General features: G+C 37.2%; 2 protein-coding genes across 3 annotated transcripts in view; one reads left to right on the top strand and one right to left on the bottom strand.

The window, feature by feature from the left end:
- The window catches only part of plcd1a (phospholipase C, delta 1a), a 74,723-nt gene extending 69,731 nt beyond the window's left edge, over window positions 1-4,992 (bottom strand). Inside the window, exon 1 of one of the 2 annotated variants that reach the window (XM_062020665.1) lies at window positions 4,541-4,992. In XM_062020665.1, the coding sequence (XP_061876649.1) occupies window positions 4,541-4,766 (226 nt within the window). In that variant the 5' untranslated portion in view covers window positions 4,767-4,992. The remainder of the gene's footprint in view (window positions 1-4,540) is intronic. The other variant, XM_062020666.1, reaches the window with a different exon arrangement.
- A 5,388-nt stretch (window positions 4,993-10,380) lies between these two features.
- Window positions 10,381-27,500, top strand: part of dlec1 (DLEC1 cilia and flagella associated protein) — a 71,242-nt gene continuing 54,122 nt past the window's right edge. Inside the window, exons 1-8 of the mRNA XM_062020659.1 lie at window positions 10,381-11,082; window positions 19,089-19,211; window positions 19,280-19,436; window positions 21,398-21,511; window positions 21,602-21,768; window positions 23,052-23,245; window positions 23,312-23,396; window positions 23,468-23,555. Coding sequence (XP_061876643.1) covers window positions 10,999-11,082; window positions 19,089-19,211; window positions 19,280-19,436; window positions 21,398-21,511; window positions 21,602-21,768; window positions 23,052-23,245; window positions 23,312-23,396; window positions 23,468-23,555 — 1,012 coding nt within the window. The 5' untranslated portion in view covers window positions 10,381-10,998. The remainder of the gene's footprint in view (window positions 11,083-19,088; window positions 19,212-19,279; window positions 19,437-21,397; window positions 21,512-21,601; window positions 21,769-23,051; window positions 23,246-23,311; window positions 23,397-23,467; window positions 23,556-27,500) is intronic.

Here is a 27,500-nt window from a genome sequence, read left to right as displayed (position 1 = left end):
GCTATTTCTGGCAATTTATTTAAGTGTGTATCAAACTGGTAGCCCTTCGCATTAATCACTACCCAAGAAGTAGCTCTTGCTTTCAAAAAGGTTGGTGACCCCTGGTTTAGATGAAACATTTCCAAGCAAATCGATGGCTTAAAGAGGTCAAAATGTCAACATTATAGTATCATCAGTATCGTGCTCACTGATTGGCTCAGCCACAGCCTCATGCAGCATCCAGTCCCGCCTTAATTGAGAATGAATATGTGGGTGTTGTTGTTTTATTTTCTAATGTACTCTTTTCATTGTTTTCATGGTGACGTTGTTTTCACGTAATTGTTGTTGTAATTCACCGATGTTTTGTTCAGCACTTTATGATTTCTATCTGTGAAAAGCGCTTCATCAATCCAATATAAAGAGAATATGACACGTAAGTAGGTGAAAGTGGTCGTACTATGACGTTAAAAAGTGCGATACAAGTCAGATCCGTTTGCCATTTATGATGATTTGTGATGGACATTTTTCCAACACGTCTTGTGGTTTGAATACGATTATTAAATATGTATAAAAATACATATCTTGAAGACCAATAACAAAAGATTCACCGGCCACAACATTAGGTCTACGCCTCGATTCAGACTCTGCGTTGGAAAAGCGGCGTTTATTTGTGCCGAGAGTATATCAAAATAATAAATAAAATAATACAAAACATATTACATATTGTTATGAAGGTGTGTGTTACTACATTATATATATATACTTGCAGTGTGTATATTGTACATAGTACACATTGTTATGAAGGTGTCTGTTACTACATTATACTGTATATATACCTGCAGTGTGTATATTGTACATATTACACATTGTTATGAAGGTGTCTGTTACTACATTATACTGTATATATACTTGCAGTGTGTATATTGTACATATTACATATTGTTATGAAGGTGTCTGTTACTACATTATATATGTACTTGCAGTGTGTATATTGTACATATTACATATTGTTATGAAGGTGTCTGTTACTACATTATATATATACTTGCAGTGTGTATATTGTACATATTACATATTGTTATGAAGGTGTCTGTTACTACATTACATATATACTTGCAGTGTGTATATAGTACATATTACATATTGTTATGAAGGTGTCTGTTACTACATTATATATATACTTAGTGTGTATATTGTACATATTACATATTGTTATGAAGGTGTGTGTTACTACATTATATATATACTTGCAGTGTGTATATTGTACATATTACATATTGGTATGAAGGTGTCTGTTACTACATTATATATATACTTGCAGTGTGTACATTGTACATATTACATATTGTTATGAAGGTGTCTGTTACTACATTATATATATACTTGCAGCGTGTATATTGTACATATTACATATTGTTATGAAGGTGTCTGTTACTACATTATATATATACTTGCAGTGTGTATATTGTACATATTACATATTATTATGAAGGTGTCTGTTACTACATTATATATATACTTGCAGCGTGTATATTGTACATATTACATATGTTTATGAAGGTGTCTGTTACTACATTATATATATACTTGCAGCGTGTATATTGTACATATTACATATTATTATGAAGGTGTCTGTTACTACATTATATATATACTTGCAGTGTGTATATTGTACATATTACATATTGTTATGAAGGTGTCTGTTACTACATTATATATATACTTAGTGTGTATATTGTACATATTACATATTGTTATGAAGGTGTGTGTTACTACATTATATATATACTTGCAGTGTGTATATTGTACATATTACATATTGGTATGAAGGTGTCTGTTACTACATTATATATATACTTGCAGTGTGTACATTGTACATATTACATATTGTTATGAAGGTGTCTGTTACTACATTATATATATACTTGCAGTGTGTACATTGTACATATTACATATTGTTATGAAGGTGTCTGTTACTACATTATATATATACTTGCAGCGTGTATATTGTACATATTACATATTGTTATGAAGGTGTCTGTTACTACATTATATATATACTTGCAGTGTGTATATTGTACATATTACATATTATTATTAAGGTGTCTGTTACTACATTATACATATACTTGCAGCGTGTATATTGTACATATTACATATTGTTATGAAGGTGTCTGTTACTACATTATATATATACTTGCAGTGTGTACATTGTACATATTACATATTGTTATGAAGGTGTCTGTTACTACATTATATATATACTTGCAGTGTGTACATTGTACATATTACATATTGTTATGAAGGTGTCTGTTACTACATTATATATATACTTGCAGCGTGTATATTGTACATATTACATATTGTTATGAAGGTGTCTGTTACTACATTATATATATACTTGCAGCGTGTATATTGTACATATTACATATTGTTATGAAGGTGTCTGTTACTACATTATATATATACTTGCAGCGTGTATATTGTACATATTACATATTGTTATGAAGGTGTCTTACTACATTATATATATACTTGCAGTGTGTATATTGTACATATTACATATTATTATGAAGGTGTCTGTTACTACATTATATATATACTTGCAGTGTGTATATTGTACATATTACATATTGTTATGAAGGTGTCTGTTACTACATTATATATATACTTGCAGTGTGTATATTGTACATATTACATATTATTATGAAGGTGTCTGTTACTACATTATATATATACTTGCAGTGTGTATATTGTACATATTACATATTGTTATGAAGGTGTGTGTTACTACATTATGTATATACTTGCAGTGTGTATATTGTACATATTACATATTATTATGAAGGTGTCTGTTACTACATTATATATATACTTGCAGTGTGTATATTGTACATATTACATATTGTTATGAAGGTGTCTGTTACTACATTATATATATACATGCAGTGTGTATATTGTACATATTACATATTGTTATGAAGGTGTGTGTTACTACATTATATATGTACTTGCAGTGTGTATATTGTACATATTACATATTGTTATGAAGGTGTCTGTTACTACATTATATATATACTTGCAGTGTGTATATTGTACATATTACATATTGTTATGAAGGTGTGTGTTACTACATTATGTATATACTTGCAGTGTGTATGTAGTACATATTACATATTGTTATAAAGGTGTCTGTTACTACATTATATATATATACATGCAGTGTGTATATTGTACATATTACATATTGTTATGAAGGTGTGTGTTACTACATTATATATATACTTGCAGTGTGTATATTGTACATATTACATATTGGTATGAAGGTGTCTGTTACTACATGATATATATACTTGCAGTGTGTATATTGTACATATTACATATTGTTATGAAGGTGTCTGTTACTACATTATATATATACTTGCAGTGTGTATATAGTACATATTACATATTGTTATGAAGGTGTCTGTTACTACATTATATATATACATGCAGTGTGTATATTGTACATATTACATATTGTTATGAAGGTGTGTGTTACTACATTATATATGTACTTGCAGTGTGTATATTGTACATATTACATATTGGTATGAAGGTGTCTGTTACTACATTATGTATATACTTGCAGTGTGTATGTAGTACATATTACATATTGTTATAAAGGTGTCTGTTACTACATTATATATATATACATGCAGTGTGTATATTGTACATATTACATATTCTTATGAAGGTGTCTGTTACTACATTATATATATATACTTAGTGTGTATATTGTACATATTACATATTCTTATGAAGGTGTCTGTTACTACATTATATATATATACTTAGTGTGTATATTGTACATATTACATATTGTTATGAAGGTGTGTGTTACTACTACCAAACGGTGAAAAAGACAGGACCTAAGATGGAACCTTGAGGAACACCACTAGTGTTACTAAAGAAGTTGAACATGTGACTACTAAACAAGCTACAGCAACACTTTGGTTTCATAATCAGAAGGGGTGTGAATCTTTGGGTACATAACGATTCAGAATCGACTCTTGATTCAAACCCATTCTTGCGATGTATTATTTGGAACTACTGTACTTTAATGTTGTCATTATGGTGGTACTTAATGAATACTTAGGTCTACTACACTACTGTATTTTAATGTTGTCATCATGGTGGTACTTAATGAATACTTAGGTCTCCTACACTACTGTATTTTAATGTTGTCATTATGGTGGTACTTAATGAATACTTAGGTCTACTACACTACTGTACTTTAATGTTGTCATCATGGTGGTACTTAATGAATACTTAGGTCTACTACACTACTGTATTTTAATGTTGTCATTATGGGGGTACTTAATGAATACTTAGGTCTACTACGCTACTGTACTTTAATGTATTCATCATGGTGGTACTTAATGAGTACTTAGGTCTACTACACTACTGGTAGTTGGAGAGTTAAGTGCTACTTGGTAACAACAGTGTGAGAAGCTGAGGTTCAATGATGTGGTGAAGGTGCGTTTACAGTCAAGAGTGGTGTAGTAAATCTGAGACTCACCGCTCTTCTCAGCCAAGCCGTTGGCCTCCATTCCGCCTTCACTCCAAACGTGTGCCGGGGCTGAAAGTCCACAATCCCACCAAAAAACTCGTCCTGTTCCACGGGGCAGCGGCAGGACTTCACTTGTCCCCACGTCCGAGCGCGCTCTCTCCGTGGTGCGGGTGCAGGCCACACCCACCGCCCCACCGGTCCGACGAGTGCGCTCATGCACGCGCCCAGACTGCATGGAATTCTCTGGCACCGTGACACTCGCATTCCGACATGGCGGCCGAAGGCAACAAAGCCACAGGCCTGAGGGTCCTTGTGGACTAGGATCCTGGCTAGTAGGACTGTGGAAGTTCTCTTTAGAAGAGGCGAGCTCGTACCGAGTCGTTGACTTTTGGTGCAAGTCTGGATAAAGGTGAACGTTGTCACCATTTCCTACTCCACTCAATGCGGGTACGGATCCGGGTTCGGGTCTGCAGCCCAGCTTAAAGGCCCGTGTTTGTGTTGGGACTCTTTAGATCCAAAGGTGCGGTTTGGCCCCGCCCCCTCGTCTTTTGACACCTTACTTCATAACTTGACATTAACACACCGGGGGAGTCAAACTCGTTTTCACCGAGGGACAAATTGCAGTTGTGGCTGCTCGTTACAGTCAATAAATATTTCTTTGTGCAATCTAAACCCACAAATCCATTTGATTAGATGTTTTTAACCTACACACTAAAAAATGTTGGGTTAATAAATACCCCAATTTCAACCCAACTGCTGGTTCAGAAAATGACAAACCCATAATATGGGTTCAACATTTTGGGTTAATTTTTTCAACCCAACTTTTGCGTTGAATTATTGAACCAAAAATTTGAGGTAAGAAAACTCAATGTTGTGTTATTCCCCCACAAAACAATTGGGATGTATTATTTAACCCAAAAGTTGGGTTATGCTAACTCAATGTTGGTTGATTCATAACCCAACTATTGGGTTGAATTTATTCAACACAAAAACTGAGTTATGCTCACTACAATGTTGGGTTATTCCAAACCCAACTATTGGGTTGAATTGTTTAAACCAAAAGTTGAGTTATGCTAACTCAATGTTGGTTGGTTGATTCATAACCCAACTATTGGGTTGAATGTATTAAACACAAAAGCAGAGTTACGCTCACTACAATGTTGGGTTATTCCTAACCCAACTATTGGGTTGGATTATTTAACCCAAAAGTTGAGTTATGCTAACTCAATGTTGGTTGGTTCATAACCCAACTATTGGGTTGAATTTACTTAACACAAAAGCTGAGTTATGCTCACTACAATGTTGGGTTATTCCAAACCCAACTATTGGGTTGAATTGTTTAACCCAAAAGTTGAGTTACGCTAACTCAATGTTGGTTGATTCATAACCCAACTATTGGGTTGAATTTATTTAACACAAAAGCTGAGTTATGCTCACTACAATGTTGGGTTATTCCAAACCCAACTATTGGGTTGAATTATTTAATCCAAACATTGAGTTAAGCTAACTCAATGTTGGTTGGTTCATAACCCAACTATCGGGTTGAATTTACTGAACACAAAAACTGAGTTATCCTCACTACAATGTTGGGTTATTCCAAACCCAACTATTGGGTTGAATTGTTTAACCCAAAAGTTGAGTTACGCTAACTCAATGTTGGTTGGTTCATAACCCAACTATTGGGTTGAATTTACTTAACACGAAAACTGAGTTATGCTCACTACAATGTTGGGTTATTCCAAACCCAACTATTGGGTTGAATTATTTAATCCAAAAATTGAGTTATACTAACTCAATGTTGGTTGATTCATAACCCAACTTTTGGGTTGAATTTACTTAACACAAAAGATGAGTTATGCTCACTACAATGTTGGGTTATTCGGGGGTATTTTTGACCTTTTTCTCATTTTGACCATTTTCAGCATTTTTCCACACTTTAGCCTGTTTTTGCCTTTTTCTTCCCGGGTCGCCTGTGAGTCATGTATTTTTGACATTTTTCTCATTTTGGCTCTTTGGAAATCACTCCCGGGGAAGGGATTTTTGACCATTTTCTGCATTTTTCCATTTTGGCCTGTTTTTGCCTTTTTCTTCCCGGGTCGCCTGTGAGTCATCCCATGGGTATTTTTGACATTTTTCTCATTTTGACCATTTTCAGCATTTTTCTACATTTTGGCCTGTTCTTGCCTATTTCTTCTCATGTCGTATTATGTGATTATCCCAGGGGTATTTTCGGCATTTTTAAAATGTTTACAATTTTCTGCATTTTTCCACATTTTGGACTGTTTTTGCCTTTTTCTTCCCGGGTCTTCTCATTTTGGCTCTTCCTGAGGCTTGTGAAACTCACTCCTGGGGAGGGATTTTTGACCATTTTCTGCATTTTTCCGTTTTGACCTGTTTTTGCCTTTTTCTTCCCGGGTCGCCTGTGAGTTATCCCGGGGGTATTTTTGACATTTTTCTCATTTTTACAATTTTCTGCATTGTTCCACATTTTGGCCTGTTTTTGCCTTTTTCTTCCCGGGTTGGCTGTGATTCATCCCGGGGGTATTTTTGAAAATGTTCTCATTTTGACCATTTTCAGCATTTTTCCACATTTTGGCCTGTTTTTGCCTTTTTCTTCCCGGGTCGCCTGCGAGTCATCTCGGGAGTATTTTTGACGTTTTTCTCATTTTGACCATTTTCAGCATTTTTCCACACTTTAGCCTGTTTTTGCCTTTTTCTTCCCGGGTCGTCTGTGAGTCATGTATTTTTGACATTTTTCTTATTTTGGCTCTTACCGGGACCTGTGGAAATCACTCCCGGGGAGGGATTTTTGACCATTTTCTGCATTTTTCCATTTTGGCCTGTTTTTGCCTTTTTCTTCCCGTGTCACCTGTGAGTCATCCCGGGGGTATTTTTGACAGTTTTTTCAATGTAGAAGTCCATCCTTTTTCTCCTTTTTACAATTTTCTGCATTGTTCCACATTTTGGCCTGTTTTTGCCTTTTTCTTCCCTGGTCGGCTGTGATTAATCCCGGGGGTATTTTTGAAAATGTTCTCATTTTGACCATTTTCAGCATTTTTCCACCTTTTGGCCTGTTTTTGCCTTTTTCTTCCCGGGTCGCCTGTGAGTCATCTCGGGGGTATTTTTGACGTTTTTCTCATTTTGACAATTTTCAGCATTTTTCCACACTTTAGCCTGTTTTTGCCTTTTTCTTCCCGGGTCGTCTGTGAGTCATGTATTTTTGACATTTTTCTTATTTTGGCTCTTACCGGGACCTGTGGAAATCACTCCCGGGGAAGGGATTTTTGACCATTTTCTGCATTTTTCCATTTTGGCCTGTTTTTGCCTTTTTCTTCCCGTGTCACCTGTGAGTCATCCCGGGGGTATTTTTCACATTTTTTTCAATGTAGAACTCCCTCCCGGGGAGGGATTTTTGACCATTTTTGACATTTTTCCACATTTGGGCCTGTTTTTGCCTTTTTCTTCCCTTTTTCACACACACGTACGTGTGCAGCGACTAAAGGGAGTTCCACTTCCAAAACAAAACCCGGTGCCGTTCTTACTTGACCATTTGACATTCATGAAGACAAGGAATCCAAGGCCACACCTGCATGACAACACCAGCAGGTTTTATTGCTGATAGTTTCCCCTCTGATTGTACCTGCGAGGTGACCAAACAGGTTAGGTGTTCCTGATATGAAGGGGCCTGCTTGACATTTACACTACTGTAAGGTGACGAGGAGGAGGAGAATTAAAGAGAATAGAACACACATGTCTGTTTTTTTTTTTAGGATTCTAATGATTAAAAAACGCTTGCAAGATGCGGCTAATGGAGGTACCCTAGTTGCTTTCAAATCCCTCCATTGTTTTATATACATGCTGTAAATATATATATATATATATATATATATATATATATATATATATATATATATATATATATATATATATATATATATATATATATATTTATATATATATCTCTCTCTCAATAAAAAAAAAATATATATATATGAACGTGTCTATATGTATGTGTATATATGTAAGTGTATACACAGTATTTGTACAGTATGTGTATATATGTGTGTGTATATATGTATATGTGTGCATATATATATATATATATATGCATTTGTATGTAGGTGTGTATATATATATATGTGTGTATGTGTAAATATATGTGTGTATAAATTAAAGCCAATATTTCAAAATAAATTCAACCAAATGGAATGAAATTTGTGTAAATAAATTATTTCGATTTTCACTACAAAACTAAAATGACTATAATAACGAGCCAGCCTTTTGAACGTCTCCTCAAAGGCCGGCAATAAAGAAAATACTATTTTATTCTAAGAGCCGTAAATCCTAACTCTATATCAGGCCTGGGCAATTATTTTGACTCGGGGGCCACATTTAGAAAAAAAAAATGTGTCTGGGGCCCGGTATATCTATTTTTAGGAACACTAATACAAAACCTCACAATAATGTCTGATTGAATGCTAAAAACGTTATGACAGACCGCCTTAAAAAACGTAATGGAATTTTGAAGTTTTCTATGAACGATAAAACACTGAATATTGACAAAATATGAACGTCACACCCCCTTTCGATCGACATATTTTACAATCAAGTGAAACGCAACAAAAATGCAACAAACAGTGAAATATGAACGCGAAGGGTACAAAATAAACCCACCTACAATCTGATATAGCTGATATTTGCTGAATTCCCCCCAGGTATCAATAAAGTACTTTTTATTCTATTATATTCTATACATCACTAAGCTTTAGAACTTTGTTGTGAAAATCTCCTTCCGCGTCTGTGGAAACGCTTCCCGCCCACACTGCTTGGTGCCTCGTCTGAGCTGCTGTGACGTTGATGACCATAGTAACTCATTAGATGACCATAGTAACTCATTAGATTACCATAGTAACTCATTAGATGACCATAGTAACTCATTAGATGACCATAGTAACTAATTAGATGACCATAGTAACTCATTAGATTACCATAGTAACTCATTAGATGACCATAGTAACTAATTAGATGACCATAGTAACTCATTAGATGACCATAGTAACTCATTAGATTACCATAGTAACTAGTATATCATGCAAAAGCGCAGATTCCAACCATTGAAATACTTTGTATAGTTGAAGACTTACGGTCATTAGAAAACATCACTGCTCATCATAATGGTAGCTACACTTTCCATCTTAAAGATCTAAAAAAAATATTTGGGAATGTCCGGCGTGCCAGATTGAAAAACTCAACGGGCCGCATGTGGCCCCCGGGCCTTAATTTGCCCAGGTCTGCTCTATAGTGTTTTAAGTCTCGTCTTAAGACCCACTTTTATTCTTTGGCTTTTAACACTATGTGAGTTGTGTGGTCCTCTGTCCTCTGTTGTCCTCTGTGTTTTTTTTTAAATACATTTTGATTTCTATTTACTGTTTTAATTGGTTTTTCCCTTTAAAATCGTTTTTAATCATATTTATTTTTATATTGTTTTTATATTGGTTCTATATTTATTTATTTTTTGTTTATATTCAGTCATTGGTGGAGCTAAGGATAATATTTGATTATTGTTTTTAATATTGTTGTGCAGCACTTTGGAAACATTTTTGTTGTTTAAATGTGCTATATAAATAAAGTGGATTGGATCGATTGGATTGGATATTGTAGTGTTGTTAAAAATAAAAAAAATAGTCGGATAATAATACCAGTTTAAGTCAAACCCAATCATTAAACTGTGTATTGTCTTTTTAAATATTTGCTCAGTGGAGAATAAGGGCCAGGTGTTTGATTCCTCGTCGCTTGCCGTACTCGTTGTCATGGCAACTTAACACATGAAAAAAATGGCTGCCAGGTGACGTCCGCTAGGTTAGCATTAGCAAGTAGCATCGGCCTACAATTCGAAACGTTTACGCTTTCAATCCGTCTTTTGGTAGCTCTCCCTTGTTCAAGGTCGCATTTTGTGTTGATTCGTACTTTACTCAGGCTACCACAACGAGCAAAACACCGGTTAAGTACGATTAGGATATGTATACACATGTGTATACACACTGGGATATCCCACAATGCATTGCGCCAGAGGCGGTAGGTACAGAAAATAAGTATAATTTAGAACTACTGACATCAAAATGTAATTGTTTCGAACCAAGTCATTGAAACATTGTTACAAGTTTACACTACAAGCGCCTCTTGGTGCAGGTTATTAGACGAATGTACAGTCGCGGCAGTCGTCATAACAACCGGTGACGGGCCTTGTGACGTCATAGTTTACTCCGGATGTAAGAAACCACACATGTTTGGCGCCCACCTAACTTAAAATCAAGTCTAATACGTGGACTAAATTAGCCCAAATAGTAATTTAGGTGTATGTTGTGTACATTTGAGACTTAAAGTTAAAGTACCACTGATAGTCACACACTCTCCCCTTGTTCCACCCCCCTGGGAGGTGAGGGGAGCAGTGAGCAGCAGCGTCAGTCATGCTGCAGGAGCCGCAGGAGCCCCAAGGGTCACATTGTGATCCGTCAATGGACAGTCACACAGCCGCCTCCCCTAAATCACAGGTAAAAAGTACACACACGCACACACAAAGTCGAGCCTGAAATGATTTATTCCCTTGGCAAATATTGATTTAACGTTTTGTTGTTCAAACGTAAAATGACAGCTGATCAAACTTGTTTTTCTGCAATGATGAAACTCCTGTGTCGTTTTGGTATGAAAGAGAAAACTTTGTGGCTGATTTAAAACGGGGATGTCCAATGGGCAGCTCAAGGGGCCATTTCTGGTCCGCAGGTACATTTTTGAGGCCCATGGTACATTCTAAAAATACTATAAAAAAAAAAGAAAAACATAAAAAAAGTGGACGAAAAGAGCAAACAGGTGAAATGTAACGAGAACAAGTTGTAATGTTGACACAAATAACACAAAGGCTGTTTTTTTCTTCTTAAAGCTGTCATTGCTCAAAAATGTTTCCATAAATAAAAATAAAAATCAAAGTTTTATGAATTATTGACCAAGTTTAAAATATTTTTTGGGGTAAAATATTGCATATTTTGTGTGTTTGCCGTTATAAAAATAGTTTTCTTAGACAAAAAAAGGCATAGAGCAAACAAATGGGAAAACTTTTTTTTTTTTAAACTTGAATTCAACAAAAAGATCTGATGAGATTTAAGTGTTGAAGGTTAAAACATTACATATAATATATGACTTATTTTTAACACTTCTATGAGTGTGCCCTAGAAAGAGGTTCCGCAGCCTCCGAAGCAGAACCTCCAGGTTCTGTAACAGCTTCTTCCCTCAGGCAGTAAGACTCTTGAACGCATCATAATTAAATTATCCCCTCAACTCCCCCCAAAATGGATTAACTCGCTGGAATAAAAAAGACAATATAACATTCATCCATAAACATGGACGCATGTGAAAAAGTGCAATATATTTATCTGTACAGTAATCTATTTATTTATTTATTTATATATATTTATATATATATTTATTTATTTTATATATATATTTATATATTATTTATATATATTTATTTATTTATATATGCACCTTATTGCTTTTTTTATCCTGCACTACCATGAGCTTATGTAACGAAATTTCGTTCTTATCTGTGCTGTAAAGTTCAAATTTGAATGACAATAAAAAGGAAGTCTAAGTCTAAGTCTTTTGAAACACCAATATTAAAAAAAAAAAAACTGCTCAAAAAATAATGCATTACAATCAATATTGTTATGAATTATTGATCTATTTAAGGCTACAATTACTTCACATCAAGTATTCTACTTTGAAATATTTTTGGGGAAAATATTGCATATTTTGCGTGTTTGCCATATAAAAACAGTTTTCTTTGACAAAAAAGGGAAATGGAAACAATTTTTTATAAAAAACTTGGATTCAACTAATAGATCTGAAGTTGATCTAGAAATTTTAGTGTTGAAAAAAAAATCATATAATATTTCACCTTTTTTTAACTCTTTTACGAGTGGGCCTTTTTGAAACACCAATATTAAAAAAATAAAAATAAATAAAATTCAAGGCTTCATTACTTCACATCAAATATTCCTCTTTGAAATATTTTTTGGGGAAAATATTGCATATTTTGTGTGTTTGTCATATAAAAACAGTTTTATTTGACAAGAAGGGCATAAAGCAAACAAATTGGAAAAAAATAATAAATAAATTGAATTCAACAAATAGATCTGGGGCCGTACTTATCAAGCTTCTTAGAGTGCCATTTTACACTTAAGTCCTGAGAATTTGCGAAATTTAGTCCTACTCTCAAACTTAAGAATAAAAGCTTTTTATCAACGTTCTTAAGTCTAAGAACCACTCCTACTCTCCACGATATTTAAGAGACCTTCAGAGGTGTCTTAAGTGGTTAGGAGTTGCCAGCAGGGGATGGCACTGAGGCGAGAGAGACGTGCGCGAATTTTCAGGGAACGGAACAATGTTTTTTGTTTTTTTTGATGACGAGCAGCTGATCAAACGGTATCGTTTAGACAGAGCGGATATTATTTTTGTCACAGATTTAATACTTTTCGATTCCTTGTTGATTTCTGCATGTGTCTGCAGTGGGCTAGTATATATAGAGCCACCCACACCAGTTTCAAATTAGTTGCCTAATTAATGAATTGGAAAGAAAATGTTATGACAGTAGCGTATGTGTGTGGCCGTGAGGTGAGTGACGTCAGTGAGTGTGTGGGCGATAGAAGAGAGGGAGCGGTAGCGTGAGTGCCGGCGGGGACTAGTTTGTTTGTATTATTTTGTAGTTTATTGTCAAAATATACACTCCCATTGTCCACTTAAATATTTCCAAGATATTTCTTTATTCTTAGACAACGGATTCCCTCCCGTGATTGGTCATTTCTATGGACACAGAAATGACGTCACCTAAAATTCCGTTTACGGCACATAGTAATGTCGTAATTCAGCTCTGAGTGTGACACTTAAGATTCAGTCTTACACTTCGCTGAAAGTGTGAGTAAGACGCTTGATAACTAACTTTTAAGTGCAGCTTTCAGCGAATAATTTATTTACTCTTAAGTCAACTCTTAGCAGACTTCTTAGGAGTAATTCTAAGAAGCTTGATAAGTACGGCCCCTGAAGTTGATCTAGAGATTTTAATGTTGAAGGTAAAAAAAAAAATATATATATTTGACTTATTTCTAACACTTCTATGAGTGGGCCCTTCTGAAAGACCAAAATTTGTTTTTAAAACTCATTGCTCAAAACATATTAATGATTAACGAATCAATGTTGTTACAGATTATTGATGTTATGAATTATTGACCTATTTTAGGCTCCAATCACTTTACATCAAATATTACACTTAGAATTTTTTGTAGAGGGATATATTCCATATTTTGTGTGTTTGCCATAAAAATTGGGTTTTTCGTTGCCAAAAAAAAGCATAAAACAACATATTGACAAATAGATTTGAAGTTAATCTAGAGATTTAAGTGTTGAAGGTAAAAAAAAACAAAACATAATATATGACTTATTTTTTCACTTCTATGAGTGGACCCTATTGAAAGACCAATATTTTTTTTTAAACTCATAGCTCAAAAAATAATAATGCATTAAAATCAATGTTGTTATGAATTATTGACCTATTTAAGGTTACAATTACTTCACATCAAATATTCTACTTTGAAATATTTTTGGGGAAAATATTGCATATTTTGTGTGTTTGCCATATAAAAACAGTTTTCTTTGACAAAAAAGGGAAATGGAAACAATTTTTTATAAAAACTTGAATTCAACTAATAGATCTGAAGTTGATCTAGAAATTTTAGTGTTGAAGATAAAAAAAATAATCATATAATATTTGACCTTTTTTTGACACTTTTATGAGTGGGCCTATTTGAAACACCAATATTAAGAATAAAAACTGCTCAAAAAATTCAAGGCATCAAATATTCCTCTTTGAAATATTTTTTGGGGGAAATATTGCATATTTTGTGTGTTTGTCATACAAAAACAGTTTTCTTTGACAAAAAGGGCATAAAGCAAACACATGGGAAATAAAACAAAAAACCAAACTTGAATTCAACAAATAGATCTGAAGTTGATCTAGAGATTTTAATGTTGAAGGTAAAAAAACAACAACATATATTTGACTTATTTCTAACACTTCTATGAGTGGGCCCTTCTGAAAGACCAAAATTTGTTTTTAAAACTCATTGCTCAAAAAATATTAATGATTAATGAATCAATGTTGTTACGGATTATTGACGTTATGAATTATTGACCTATTTTAGGTTCCGATTACTTTACATCAAATATTACACTTAGAATTTTTTGTGGAGGGATATATTGCATATTTGGTGTGTTTGCCATACAAATTGGGTTTTTCGTTGCCAAAAAAAAAGCATAAAACATAACATATTGACAAATAGATTTGAAGTTAATCTAGAGATTTTAGTGTTGAAGGTAAAAAAAACAACAACATAATATATGACTTATTTTTTCACTTCTATGAGTGGACCCTTTTGAAAGACCAATATATTTTTTAAACTCATTGCCCAAAAAATAATAATGCATTAAAATCAATGTTGTTATGAATTATTGACCTATTTAAGGTTACAATTACTTCACATCAAATATTCTACTTTGAAATATTTTTGGGGAAATATTGCATATTTTGTGTGTTTGTCATATAAAAACAGTTTTCTTTGAAAAAAAGGCAAATGGAAACAATTTTTTTTATAAAAACTTGAATTCAACTAATAGTTCTGAAGTTGATGTAGAAATTTTAGTGTTGAAGATAAAAAAAAAATCATATAATATTTGACTTATTTTTAACACTTTTATTAGTGGGCCTTTTTGAAACACCAATATTAAAAAAAAAAATGTTTTAAACTCATAGCTCAAAAAATAATAATGCATTACAATCAATGTTATGAATTATTGACCAATTCAAGGCTTCAATTACTTCATATCAAATATTCTTCTTTGAATTTTTTTTGGGGGGAAATATTGCATATTTTGTGTGTTTGTCATATAAAAACAGTTTTCTTTGACAAAAAGGGCATACAGCAAACAAATGGGAAAAAAACAAAAAACAAAACTTGAATTCAACAAATAGATCTGAAGTTAATCTAGAAAATTTAAGTGTTGGAGGTGAAAAAAAATACATATATTTGACTTATTTTTAACACTTATATGAGTGGGCCCTTTTGAAACACCAATATTAAAAATAAAAATAAATGCTCAAAAAATAATAATGAATTAAAATCAATGTTGTTATGAATTATTGATATAATTAAGGCTACAATTACTTCACATCAAATATTCCTCTTTGAAATATTTTTTTGGGGAAATATTGCATATTTTGTGTTTGCCATATAAAAACAGTTTTCTTTGAGAAAAAGGGCATAAAGCAAACAAATTGGAAATAAAAAAAATTAAATTCAACAAATAGATCTGAAGTTGATCTAGAGATTTAAGTGTTGAAGGTAAAAATAAATTACATATAATATTTGACTTATTTTAACACTTCTATGAGTGTACCTTTTTGAAAGACCAATATTTGTTTTTGCTCAAAAAATAATAATTAATTCAAATCAATGTTATGAATTATTGACCTATTTAAGGCTCCAATTACTTCACATCAATTATTACACTTAAACGTTTTTTTGGAAGGATATTGTCAAGTTCAAACGCTGATGACATCTATTAAACAAGACAAGAAGCATAGAATCAAACAGAGGCAGAATTCAAATTTGACTCAATTGAGGAGAAACGTGTCAACCTGTAACCTCTTACAGTGTCACCCACGCTCTGACGAAAAAGGTTGACTTCCCCTCCTTTATTTGGATATTCAATGTTTACACAACAACACATGCTTCCAAAAGAATGGGGAGTGTGTAAACAGTCATTGTTTTCGGGCACAATTAACACAAAAGAAAAACATGCCTCGGGCTTGGGCTGGTCCTGGCTTTAGCCTGGGCAGGTATTGGATGACAATAGATAACCCCCTCCCGTCTCCTCCCATCGTACACAATGGAATTTTCCAAGCCTTTGCTTGGTGCAACAAAGACAGCCTCTTGTCTGTTCATTGGGAACTCAGAACGGAAAGTTTTTTGATAATTTACATACCATTTTTCTGACAGATATATTGCATATTTTGTGTGTTTGCCATTAAAATGGGGGTTTTCTTTGCCAAAAAAAAAGCTTTAAACACAAAAATTGTGTAACTTTACATTGACAAATATATTTGAAGTTGATCTAGAGCAGGGGTGTCAAACTCAAATACAGAGTGGGCCAAAATTTCAAACTGAACAAAGCCGCGGGCCAAGGTTGAACAAATTAACCTTTTAATAGGGACCCAAACAAGTTTTGCATTGAATATTGAACAAGCAAGGCTTATATAACTTTATAGTGACATGCAAAATCGAGTTTCAAATAATAATAATAATAATTAAGAAATATCAATGGCATATCAAATACAATTTAAATAAAAATTGAATGCCTCTTTTCTATTTGCAGCCTTCTGAGGTAAATATCAACATTAACTTTTTCCACAGGCTAATAAATTTGAAAATAAAATAACAATGAATATTAAAACCATTCAGGACTTTAAACTGCTCAGTTTGCAACACACTGATCTAATCTGATGTACCCAAGCCAGATACCTGACATATTTTCTTGGATGCTAGTTCATTAATGTCGGGGCTCAGGCTTTGAGCTGAGGCAACCTTCATTATCGAACGAAGGTGTTCAACAGTCATTATATCTCGTCCACCCAATTCTAACATCATTCAGACCCAGTCACAAGATATGTGCGGCTTCGGTGCGCATACACGAGTGAATGCAACGCATACTTCATCAACAGCGATACAGGTTACACTGAGGGTGCCAGTATAAAAAACTTTAACACTGTTAGAAAAATACGCCACACTGTGAACCCACACCAAACAAGAATGACAAACACTTTTCGGGAGGACATCCGCACCGTAACACAACATAAACACAACTGTACAAATACCCAGAATCCTTTGCAGCACTAACTCTTTCGGGACGCTACAAAATACACCCCCGCTACCACCAACCCCCCCCCCCCCCCCCCCCCCCACACACACACACACACCTTGTAGCGTCCCGGAAGATTTAGTGCTGAAAAGGGTTCTGGGTATTTGTTCTGTTGTGTTTATGTTGTGTTACGGTGCGGATGTTCTCCCGAAATGTGTTTGGTGTGGATTCACAGTGTGGCGTATATTTCTAACAGTGTTAAAAGTTTTTTATTTGGCTACCGTCAGTGTAACCTGTATCGCTGTTGATGAAGTATGCGTTGCATTCAGTTGTGTGTGGGTGCAGAAACCGCACATGACATGAAACTGGGCCAGCACTCGCTTGACTCGCTGAAGAAAAAATGTATTCGGGAGGAGTGCTGGAGTCATTCCCGGGAGGGTTGGCAAGTATTAGAAGTAGCGGTGAATGCGGTGTTACCGTGGCACCGCAGCAATATATAATCGGCGGTCCAGCTTTAGTGTTAATTTGATATTGCCTCAAGGGCCAAGTGAAATTACACGGCGGGCCAAATTTGGCCCACGGGCCAGAGTTTGGCACCCATGATCTAGAGATTTAAGCGTTAGATAAATAAAAATATATATTTATATTTTTGTACGTGCGGACGGACGTGTAACCTTTTAGTGCCTTATACCGGGGGTCGGCAACCCGCGGCTCTTTAGCGCCGCCTTGTGGCTCTCTGGAGATTTTTCAAAAATGTATGAAGAATGGAAAAAGACGAGGGGAAAAAAAATCTATTTTTTTGTTCTAGTATGGTTTCTGTAGGAGGACAAACATGACACAAACCTCCCTAATTGTTATAAAGCACACTGTTTATATTAAACATGCTTCACTGATTCGAGTATTTGGCGAGCCCCCTTTTGTCCTACTTATTTTGGCGGTCCTTGAACTCACCGTATAGTTTGTTTACATGTATAACTTTCTCCGACTTTTTAGGACGTGTTTTATGCCACTTCTTTTTCTGTCTCATTTTTGTCCACCACACTTTTAACGTTGTGCGTGAATGCACAAAGGTGAGTTTTGTTGATGTTATTGACTTGTGTGGAGTGCTAATCAGACATATTTGGTCACTGCATGACTGCAAGCTAATCGATGCTAACATGCTATTTAGGCTAGCGATATGTACATCATTTGTAGCTATATTTGAGGTCATTTAGTTTCCTTTAAGTCCTCTTAATTACATTTATATCTCATGACACATGTAATATGGCTTTTAATTTTTTGCGGCTCCAGACAGATTTGTTTTTGTATTTTTGGTCCAATATGGCTCTTTCAACATTTTGGGTTGCCGACCCCTGCCTTATACCATTGTGGGTACCCGAGACAAACCGTAAGGAAAGTCCCGAAGGTTAAAAAAAAAAAAAAAAATGTATATTGTATTGGTTTTGAAAATGAAAAATATCAAGATGCTTTAATTTTTCATGTTGCGGCCCTCAGTGGAAAAAGTTTGGACACCCCTGATTTAAAGTAACTCAATTTGCAAAGTGTATGACTGGTTTTGGGCTTGACCTTACCATCTTCCTTCCATCCCTTCCAGGATATTTCTCCAGTGTTGGCGAGCATCTTCAAGGACCTTTACAAACAAGTCACCCCGTGCAACCTAATCAAGACCAAGGGGAGAAGCAGCTTCCACACCAGACATATTGCAGAGCTCCAACAGGTCCGTCAAACTCTGCGCCATGAAAGGATGATATGGGATGATCACATGAACCTGTCCCGATGTCGCAGGTCCGTTCCGAATACAACCGTTGCATAAACGAGGCAAACGTGCTGGAGCGGCACATCATCCAGGCCCGGGCTCGGGCGGCCGCCACAGAGAGACGGGCCTTGGAGAGGATGAAGGAGGAGTTCAGAGACGTCCAGAATTTCCAGGCTCTCCCAACAGGTGTGTTAAGCGCAAACCTTTTCACTCTTTTCTGTCGTGTTTGAAGAAGAAGAAGAAGCTCTCTCATGTCATCGCAAAAGAAATGACATTTTCAGCACAAACCCATGCATTCAGAAGTGCGTGCGTGTAATACATTCTGAGGTGTGTCTACGTTGAACCAACCGTGGAAGACACCACACATGTGTGCATGTGTACAGTCGTGGTCATAAGTGTACATACACTTGTAAAGAACATCATGTCATGGCTGTCTTGAGTTTCCAATCTTTTGTACAACTCTTATTTTTTTGTGATAGAGTGATTGGAGCACATACTTGTTGGTCACAAAAAACATTTATGAAGTTTGTGCTTCTTTTGTGAATTTATTATGGGTCTACTGAAAATGTGCTGGGTCAAAAGTATACATACAGCAATGTTAATATTTGCTTACATGTCCCTTGGCAAGTTTCACTACAATAAGGCGCTTTTGGTAGCCATCCACAAGCTTCTGCTTGCATTTTTGACCACAAAATTGCTGCAGTTCCGCTAAATGTGTTGCTTTTCTGACATGGACTTGTTTCTTCAGCATTGTCCACCCGTTTAAGTCAGGACTTTGGGAAGGCCATTCTAAAACCTTCATTCTAGCCTGATTTAGCCATTCCTTGACCACTTTTGACGTGTGTGTGGGGTCATTGTCCTGTTGGAACACCCAACTGTGCCCAAGACCCAACCTCCGGGTTTGATGATTTTAGCTTGTCCTTTTTCATTGTCCCATTTACTCTCTGTAAAGCACCAGTTCCATTGGCATTATTGTGGCCACACAGCTCAATTTTTGTTTCATCTGACATCACGTGGACAAAGATAAGACCTTCTGAAGGAAAGTTCTGTGGTCAGATGAAACAAAAATTTTGCTGTTTGGCCACAATACCCAGCGATATGTTTGGAGGAGAAAAGGTGAGGCCTTTAATCCCAGGAACACCATTCCTACCGTCAAGCATGGTGGTGGTAGTATTATGCTGTGGGCCTGTGTTGCTGCCAATGGAACTGGTGCTTTAAATGGGACAATGAAAAAGGAGGATTAAGTTAAGTTAAAGTACCAATGATTGTCACACACACACTAGGTGTGGTGACATTTGTCTTCTGCATTTGACCCATCCCCTTGTTCAACCCCTGGGAGGTGAGGGGAGCAGTGGGCAGCAGTGGTGCCGAGCCCTGGAATAATTTTTGGTGTTTAAACCCCCAATTCCAACCCTTGATGCTGAGTGCCAAGCAGGGAGGTAATGGGTCCCATTTTTATAATCTTTAGTATGACTCGGCTGGGTTTGAACTCACAACCTACCGATCTCAGGGCGGACACTCTAACCACTATGCCACTGAGTAATTCTTCAGGACAAGCTAAAATCATCAGCCCAGAGGTTGGGTCTTGGGCGCAGTTGGGTGTTCCAACAGGACAATGACCCCAAACACACGTCAAAAGTGGTCAAGGAATGGCTAAATCAGGCTAGAATGAAGGTTTTAGAATTACCTTCCCAAAGTCCTGACTTAAACGTGTGGACAATGCTGAAGAAACAAGTCCATGTCAGAAAACCAACAAATTTAGCTGAACTGCACCAATTGTGTCAAGAGGAGTGGTCAACAATGCAAGCAGAAGCTTGTGGATGGCTACCAAAAGCACCTTATTGCAGTGAAACTTGCCAAGGGACATGTAAGCAAATATGAACATTGCTGTATGTATACTTTTGACCCAGCACATTTTCAGTAGACCCATAATAAATTCATAAAAGAAACAAACTTCATGAATGTTTTTGTGACCAACAAGTATGTGCTCCAATCACTACATCACAACAAAATAAGAATTGTAGAAATGATTGGAAACTCAAGACAGCCATGACATGATGTTCTTTACAAGTGTACTTACACTTTTGACCACGACTGTATACATGACACTATATATAACCACGCTTGACTTCTTTTCTGTCTTTCAGTCAGGTCAGCCTTCATCTGGCACATTGATGAAAGTCTGATCCAAACCAACAACCTGCTTTCGCCTATGGATTATATAACACCACAGAAGATACAAATGAAGGCTCCAGCAGTCGGTACTTTTGACCTCCTGTCACTTTTTTTAAAGGTCGAGGTCAAGTCTTATTTTGCTCCTGAGCTCTCGTTTTGTCCGTTTTCCTCTCAAGTAAAGCCGGATCTCACCAGACCGACCGTGGCCTTCACCATGCGCACACAGGCTGACCAGATGCAGGACGCTTGTGGCGCCCTGAGGAAGATGAAGAACGAGTCCGAGCCCAACCAGACTCTGGATTGTAGCTCAGTGGCCTCCAAGTGCAAGATGACGTCCAACGAGGTGAGAGTTGGTGTTGGAGATCGACCGATTTTTTTTTTGGGCCGATGCCGATTATTAGTGATATTTATTTACAGTAAAAGTAATTTAAACAGGAATATTATATGTCGGTAAACAAGGCTTTAAGTTGTTTTTTGAACATGATTTTTTTAGGAACCAGTAGTGACATAATGTTTGATGTTGTGTTTTAATTCAGCATGAAAAAACATCAAACACATTTATTATGTTTTGTCCAAGAAGAGCATCAACGTTTTATTTCAAAATAATAATCGTTCAAATATGTCATTTCTCTACATCACGATAACTCATCTACATCATTTTATAACACTTTATGGTTTGAAAACATTTTAAGGTTTCCTCCTGAAATATTGTCAACATTTCTATAAAAACAACTGTGGGCTCCTTCACGTAGATTATAGTTGAGACATTTTTCAAGATGGCTGACATAATTTCCTCCTGGATGTTTATAGAAAGTATGAGAATGTGTGAGCTGCTGCCTGCACGTCTTTAAAGGCCTACTGAAATTATTTTTTAAAATTTAAACGGGGATAGCAGATCCATTCTATGTGTCATACTTGATCATTTTGCGATATTGCCATATTTTTGCTGAAAGGATTTAGTAGAGAACATCAACGATAAAGTTTTGGTCGCTGATAAAAAAGCCTTGCCTGTACCGGAAGTAGCGTGACGTCACAGGTTGAAAGGCTCCTCACATTTCCCCATTGTTTACAATGCAGCGAGAGCGATTCGGACCGAGAAAGCGACGATTACCCCATTAATTTGAGCGAAGATGAAAGATTCGTGGATGAGGAACGTGAGAGTGAAGGACTAGAGTGCAGTGCAGGACGTATCTTTTTTCGCTCTGACTGTAACTTAGGTACAAGGGCTCATTGGATTCCACACTTTCTCCTTTTTCCCAATATCACCTTTTTCCCACCTTTTTTTTAAGGAGCGCCGTAAAAATGGCTGCTCCGTCGGCGGTCTCGTCTTGTCTCCCTGTAACGTATGTCTGCTCTTAGTGGGACTGTGCCGAAAATGTACTTTTCAGTTCTTATGTGTCTTGTGCATGTTAAGAATTGACAATAAATCATCTTGAATCTTGAATCTTGAATTGCACACAGTGGAGTTTTACAAGGCTTTTGCTTGATAAGATGAAAGACCGCTTTTGTCTTCTCGCAGGGGACCTGAACTCCACGGAACACAAAGTTGTGTGATAACTTATATACAATTATTCAGACAGTAATCTTACAAATCAATCTCATTCTCTGTCCTCCGATCACCTCCAGGACAAACCTCCACCAAAGTGGAAGGGCGAGCCCACTGCCAAGGACCGGGCTGAGGGCTTCGAAAAACTCCAGAAGATGAAAAACCGGCAACGCACCCTCCAGAACCCGCGCTTCCTTTCCCCAAGAGCCCAGCAGAGGGGGAGCGCTTCCCTCATCCGCTGCAAGGGGGGGAAGAAAGAGATGGAGGAGGAAAGGTACACTCTTATTCAAACATGACGCTGACAAGACGTTGACGAGGAAATGTTTCGTACTCTTTGAAGCCTCGAAGAGAATCCGGTTCAAGTCTTCCTGCCAAGACCCGAGCTGGTGGTCTTTACCACCTACAGCGTGGGCCGCGTGTACGAGGTATGCCGAGGCTACATTCGATTTTGAAATGACGTCAACGACACTTTCGGTCCCGTCTTCTCCTTTTCTAGACAACGCTGGAGTTGAAAAACGTAACGTCGTCTTCCCGCGACGTGCGAGTCATTCCTCCCAGCAGTTCCTACTTCACCATTGGTCTCGGTGAGCTCACGCTAAGTCCCACACCAGTCTGGGCCAACGGTTTTTGAAAGATGCTTGGGGTCTACCAAAGGTTTGCCTTTAGTAAAACCTGCGCAGACATGATAGCACACAAAGCTGACGTACTAAACTCGTGAGCAGAAGATTGCTTCTCCTAAATGAGCAAAATGGAAAGCGCAATCCATTTTGTGTTTGTCTTCAGGACTACCGTATTTCCTTGAATTGCCGCCGGGAATATAGTATTCGCCTGCCTAGAATTACAGCCGGGTCAAACTCGTTTCGCAAAATAATTAGCGCATGCTTGGCACTTCCGCCGGGTCAAATATGAGTCATTAAATGACTCACGCCTCCTGGTGGTAGAGGGCGCTAGTGATCCTTCTTGCGACTACCAATACTGCAGAAGACCGGTGCTGCAGAAGAAGACAACAAGCAGGAAGCGTGAGCAGCAATCATTTGCTTGCACTTTTAACATGGAGGATTACATATCTAAAATAAAACAGTTTTCTAAACTGGACTTTCAATCGAAGCAGGAGGTAATAATTAAAGGAATATCTCCAGAGACTTTTAAAACTGAAGAAAGATAAGGAAGACTGCCTTTGATCAGAAGCAGCTGCACATGGACATCATTTATAAGTAAAGGTAAGACCATAATAACGTTTTTTTTTAATTAAATGTGCTTTTCATGATAAGGTAAGCGCCGGAGTGAGAAGAGGTTTTAAAATAATTAGCGCATGCTTGCCCATCCCGCATGCTTTTGGTAAGCGCAGGAGTGAGAAGAGGTTTTAAATTAATTAGCGCCCCTGCGGCTATTCAAGGAAATACGGTATGCAGAATGTATGTTAGAACACACAAGCAGGAGGACAACTGCTTTGTGGCCACTGTAGGTGTCTATATTTTTTGGAATGTCGGTGCATACTGGCACAGTTATGCAAAAATGCCACACCACGGTCAGAAGGAGGCGATCGCTGACAGACGATGGAAAGAGAGAGAATGTTTTGTGCCAAGTGTCGAAAATCAATGTGGAGGAGGGGGGGGCGTGGCCTGCAGGCCTGCCGCGGAACGGGGTGTGCAAGGACCGGCCTCGAAGACAGCGACAGGGGAGTAGATGGCCCGGGTGGGCCTTGTTATCTAATCACCTGTCGCCTTTATTAGCAGCAGCCGGGACGAGACACGGGGTGGGAGTTGGGAGCTGGAGAGAGGGCGAGAGACACACGCCTAAAACAGACTGCTGAAAAGCAATACAGACCGTTGTGGCAAAATAAAAAGACTGTATTCGAACTGTCTACCGGGCTCACGGAAGATCTTTCGGACTCAGGAGAACCCTCACGGCAACGAGACGTTTACAATCAACTTACCGTATTTTTCGGTTTGTAAGGCGCACTTAAAATCCTTTCATTTTCTCTAAACTCGACAGTGCGCCTAATGTACGGAATACTTTTGGTTGTGCTTACCGACCTCGAAGCTATTGTGTTTGGTACATGGTGAAATAATAAGTGTGACCAGAAGATGGCAGTCACACATAAGAGATACGTGTAGACTGCAATTTGATGGCAGTCACACATAAGAGATCTGTGTAGACTGCAATATAACTCAAGTAAACAACACGAAAATGTTATATGTTCCATCATTTATTGAAAATATAGAACATTACACACGTCGCTCAAAAATCTATCAAAATGTTTTAGTAGGACTTTGGTAAGCTATGAAGCCGCACCGCTTGATGGATTGTACTGTGCTTCAACATAGGAGTATTATTATGGTGTGTGTATAAGGTAAGACATATTATTAGAGATGTCCGATAATATCGGACTGCCGATATTATCGGCCGATAAATTCTTCAAAATGTAATATCGGAAATTATCGGTATCGGTTTCAAAATTATCGGTATCGGTTTCAAAAAGTAAAATGTATGACTTTTTAAAACGCCGCCGTGTACACGGACGTAGGGAGAAGTACAGAGCGCCAATAAACCTTAAAGGCACTGCCTTTGCGTGCCGGTCCCGTCACATAATATCTACGGCTTTTCACACACACACAAGTGAATGCAAGTCATACTTGGTCAACAGCCATACAGGTCACACTGAGGGTGACCGTATAAACAACTTTAACACTGTTACAAATATGCGCCACACTGTGAACCCACACCAAACAAGAATGACAAACACATTTCGGGAGAACATCCGCACCGTAACACAACATAAACACAACAGAACAAATATCCAGAACCCCCTGCAGCACTAACTCTTCCGGGACGCTACAATATACACCCGCCGCTACCCAAATTCAGCATCAAGGGTTGGAATTGGGGGTTAAATCACCAAAAATGATTCTTGGGCGCAGCACCGCTGCTACTCACTGCTCCCCTCACCTCCCAGGGGGTGAACAAGGGGATGGGTCGAATGCAGAGGACAAATTTCACCACACCTAGTGTGTGTGTGACAATCATTGGTACTTTAACTTTAACTTAACTTGACAGTGTAGGCTGCTAAGTTTTTTTTACAGCAAAATTCTGGCGACCAAACTGCCAGATTTTCTTGTAAAATAAATTTTTACAGTGTACAATTTGATGTATTTCTTGTTTTGAAATCCTAAGTTAAGCAAATACATAACGGTTTATTTTTGTTTCAACAAAAAATGTTTGGAATGTAAGATAATTGCTGCATTATCGGATAATAGTAGAGTTTAAAGGCCTACTGAAAGCCACTACTAGCGACCACACAGTCTGATAGTTTATACATCAATGATGAAATCTTAACATTGCAACACATGCCAATACGGCCGGGTTAACTTATAAAGTGCAATTTTAAATTTCCCGCTAAACTTCCGGTTGAAAACTCCTTTGGATATGACGTATGCGCGTGACGTAGCCAGTAAAACAGAGGTATGGCTCCCCCATTGAGGCCAATACAACAAGCTCTGTTTTCATTTCATAATTCCACAGTATTCTGGACATCTGTGTTGGTGAATCTTTTGCAATTTGTTTAATGAACAATGGAGATTGCAAAGAAGAAAGTTGTAGGTGGGATCTGTGTATTAGCGGCTGGCTGTAGCAACACAACAAGGAGGACTTACTTGGATAGCAGACGCGCTAGCCGATGCTAGCCGCCGACCGCATCTGTGATCGGGTGAAGTCCTTCGTCGCGCCGTCGATCGCTGGAACGCAGGTGAGCACGGGTGTTGATGAGCAGATGAGGGCTGGCTGGCGTAGGTGGAGCGCTAATGTTTTTATCATAGCTCTGTGAGGTCCGGTTGCTAAGTTGCTAAGTTAGCTTCAGCGTCGTTAGCAACAGCATTGTTAAGCTTTGCCAGGCTGAGAATTATTAACCGTGTAGTTACATGTCCATGGTTTAATAGTATTGTTGATCTTCTGTCTATCCTTCCAGTCAGGGGTTTATTTATTTTGTTTCTATCTGCATTTGAGCCCGATGCTATCACGTTAGCTCAGTAGCTAAAGAGCTTCGCCGATGTATTGTCGTGGAGATAAAAGTCACTGTGAATGTCCATTTCGCGTTCTCGACTCTCATTTTCAAGAGGATATAGTATCCGAGGTGGTTTAAAATACAAATCCGTGATCCACAATAGAAAAAGGAGAGAGTGTGGAATCCAATGAGCCAGCTTGTACCTAAGTTACGGTCAGAGCGAAAAAAGATATGTCTTTCACTGCATTCTAGTCCGTCACTCTAACGTTCCTCATCCACAAATCTTTCATCCTCGCTCAAATTAATGGGGTAATCGTCGCTTTCTCGGTCCGAATCGCTCTAGCTGCGTTGAAAACAATAGGAAAATATGAGGAGGTGAACAACTGACTACGTCACGCTACTTCCGGTAGGGGCAAGGCTTTTTTTTTATCAGAGACCAAAAGTTGCGAACTTTATCGTCGTTGTTCTATGCTAAATCCTTTCAGCAAAAATATGGCAATATCGCGAAATGATCACGTATGACACATAG

This window comes from Entelurus aequoreus, linkage group LG15 (assembly GCF_033978785.1).
Source record: "Entelurus aequoreus isolate RoL-2023_Sb linkage group LG15, RoL_Eaeq_v1.1, whole genome shotgun sequence".
Classification (NCBI taxonomy): domain Eukaryota; kingdom Metazoa; phylum Chordata; class Actinopteri; order Syngnathiformes; family Syngnathidae; genus Entelurus; species Entelurus aequoreus.
This window is presented reverse-complemented; position numbering and strand designations above follow the sequence as displayed.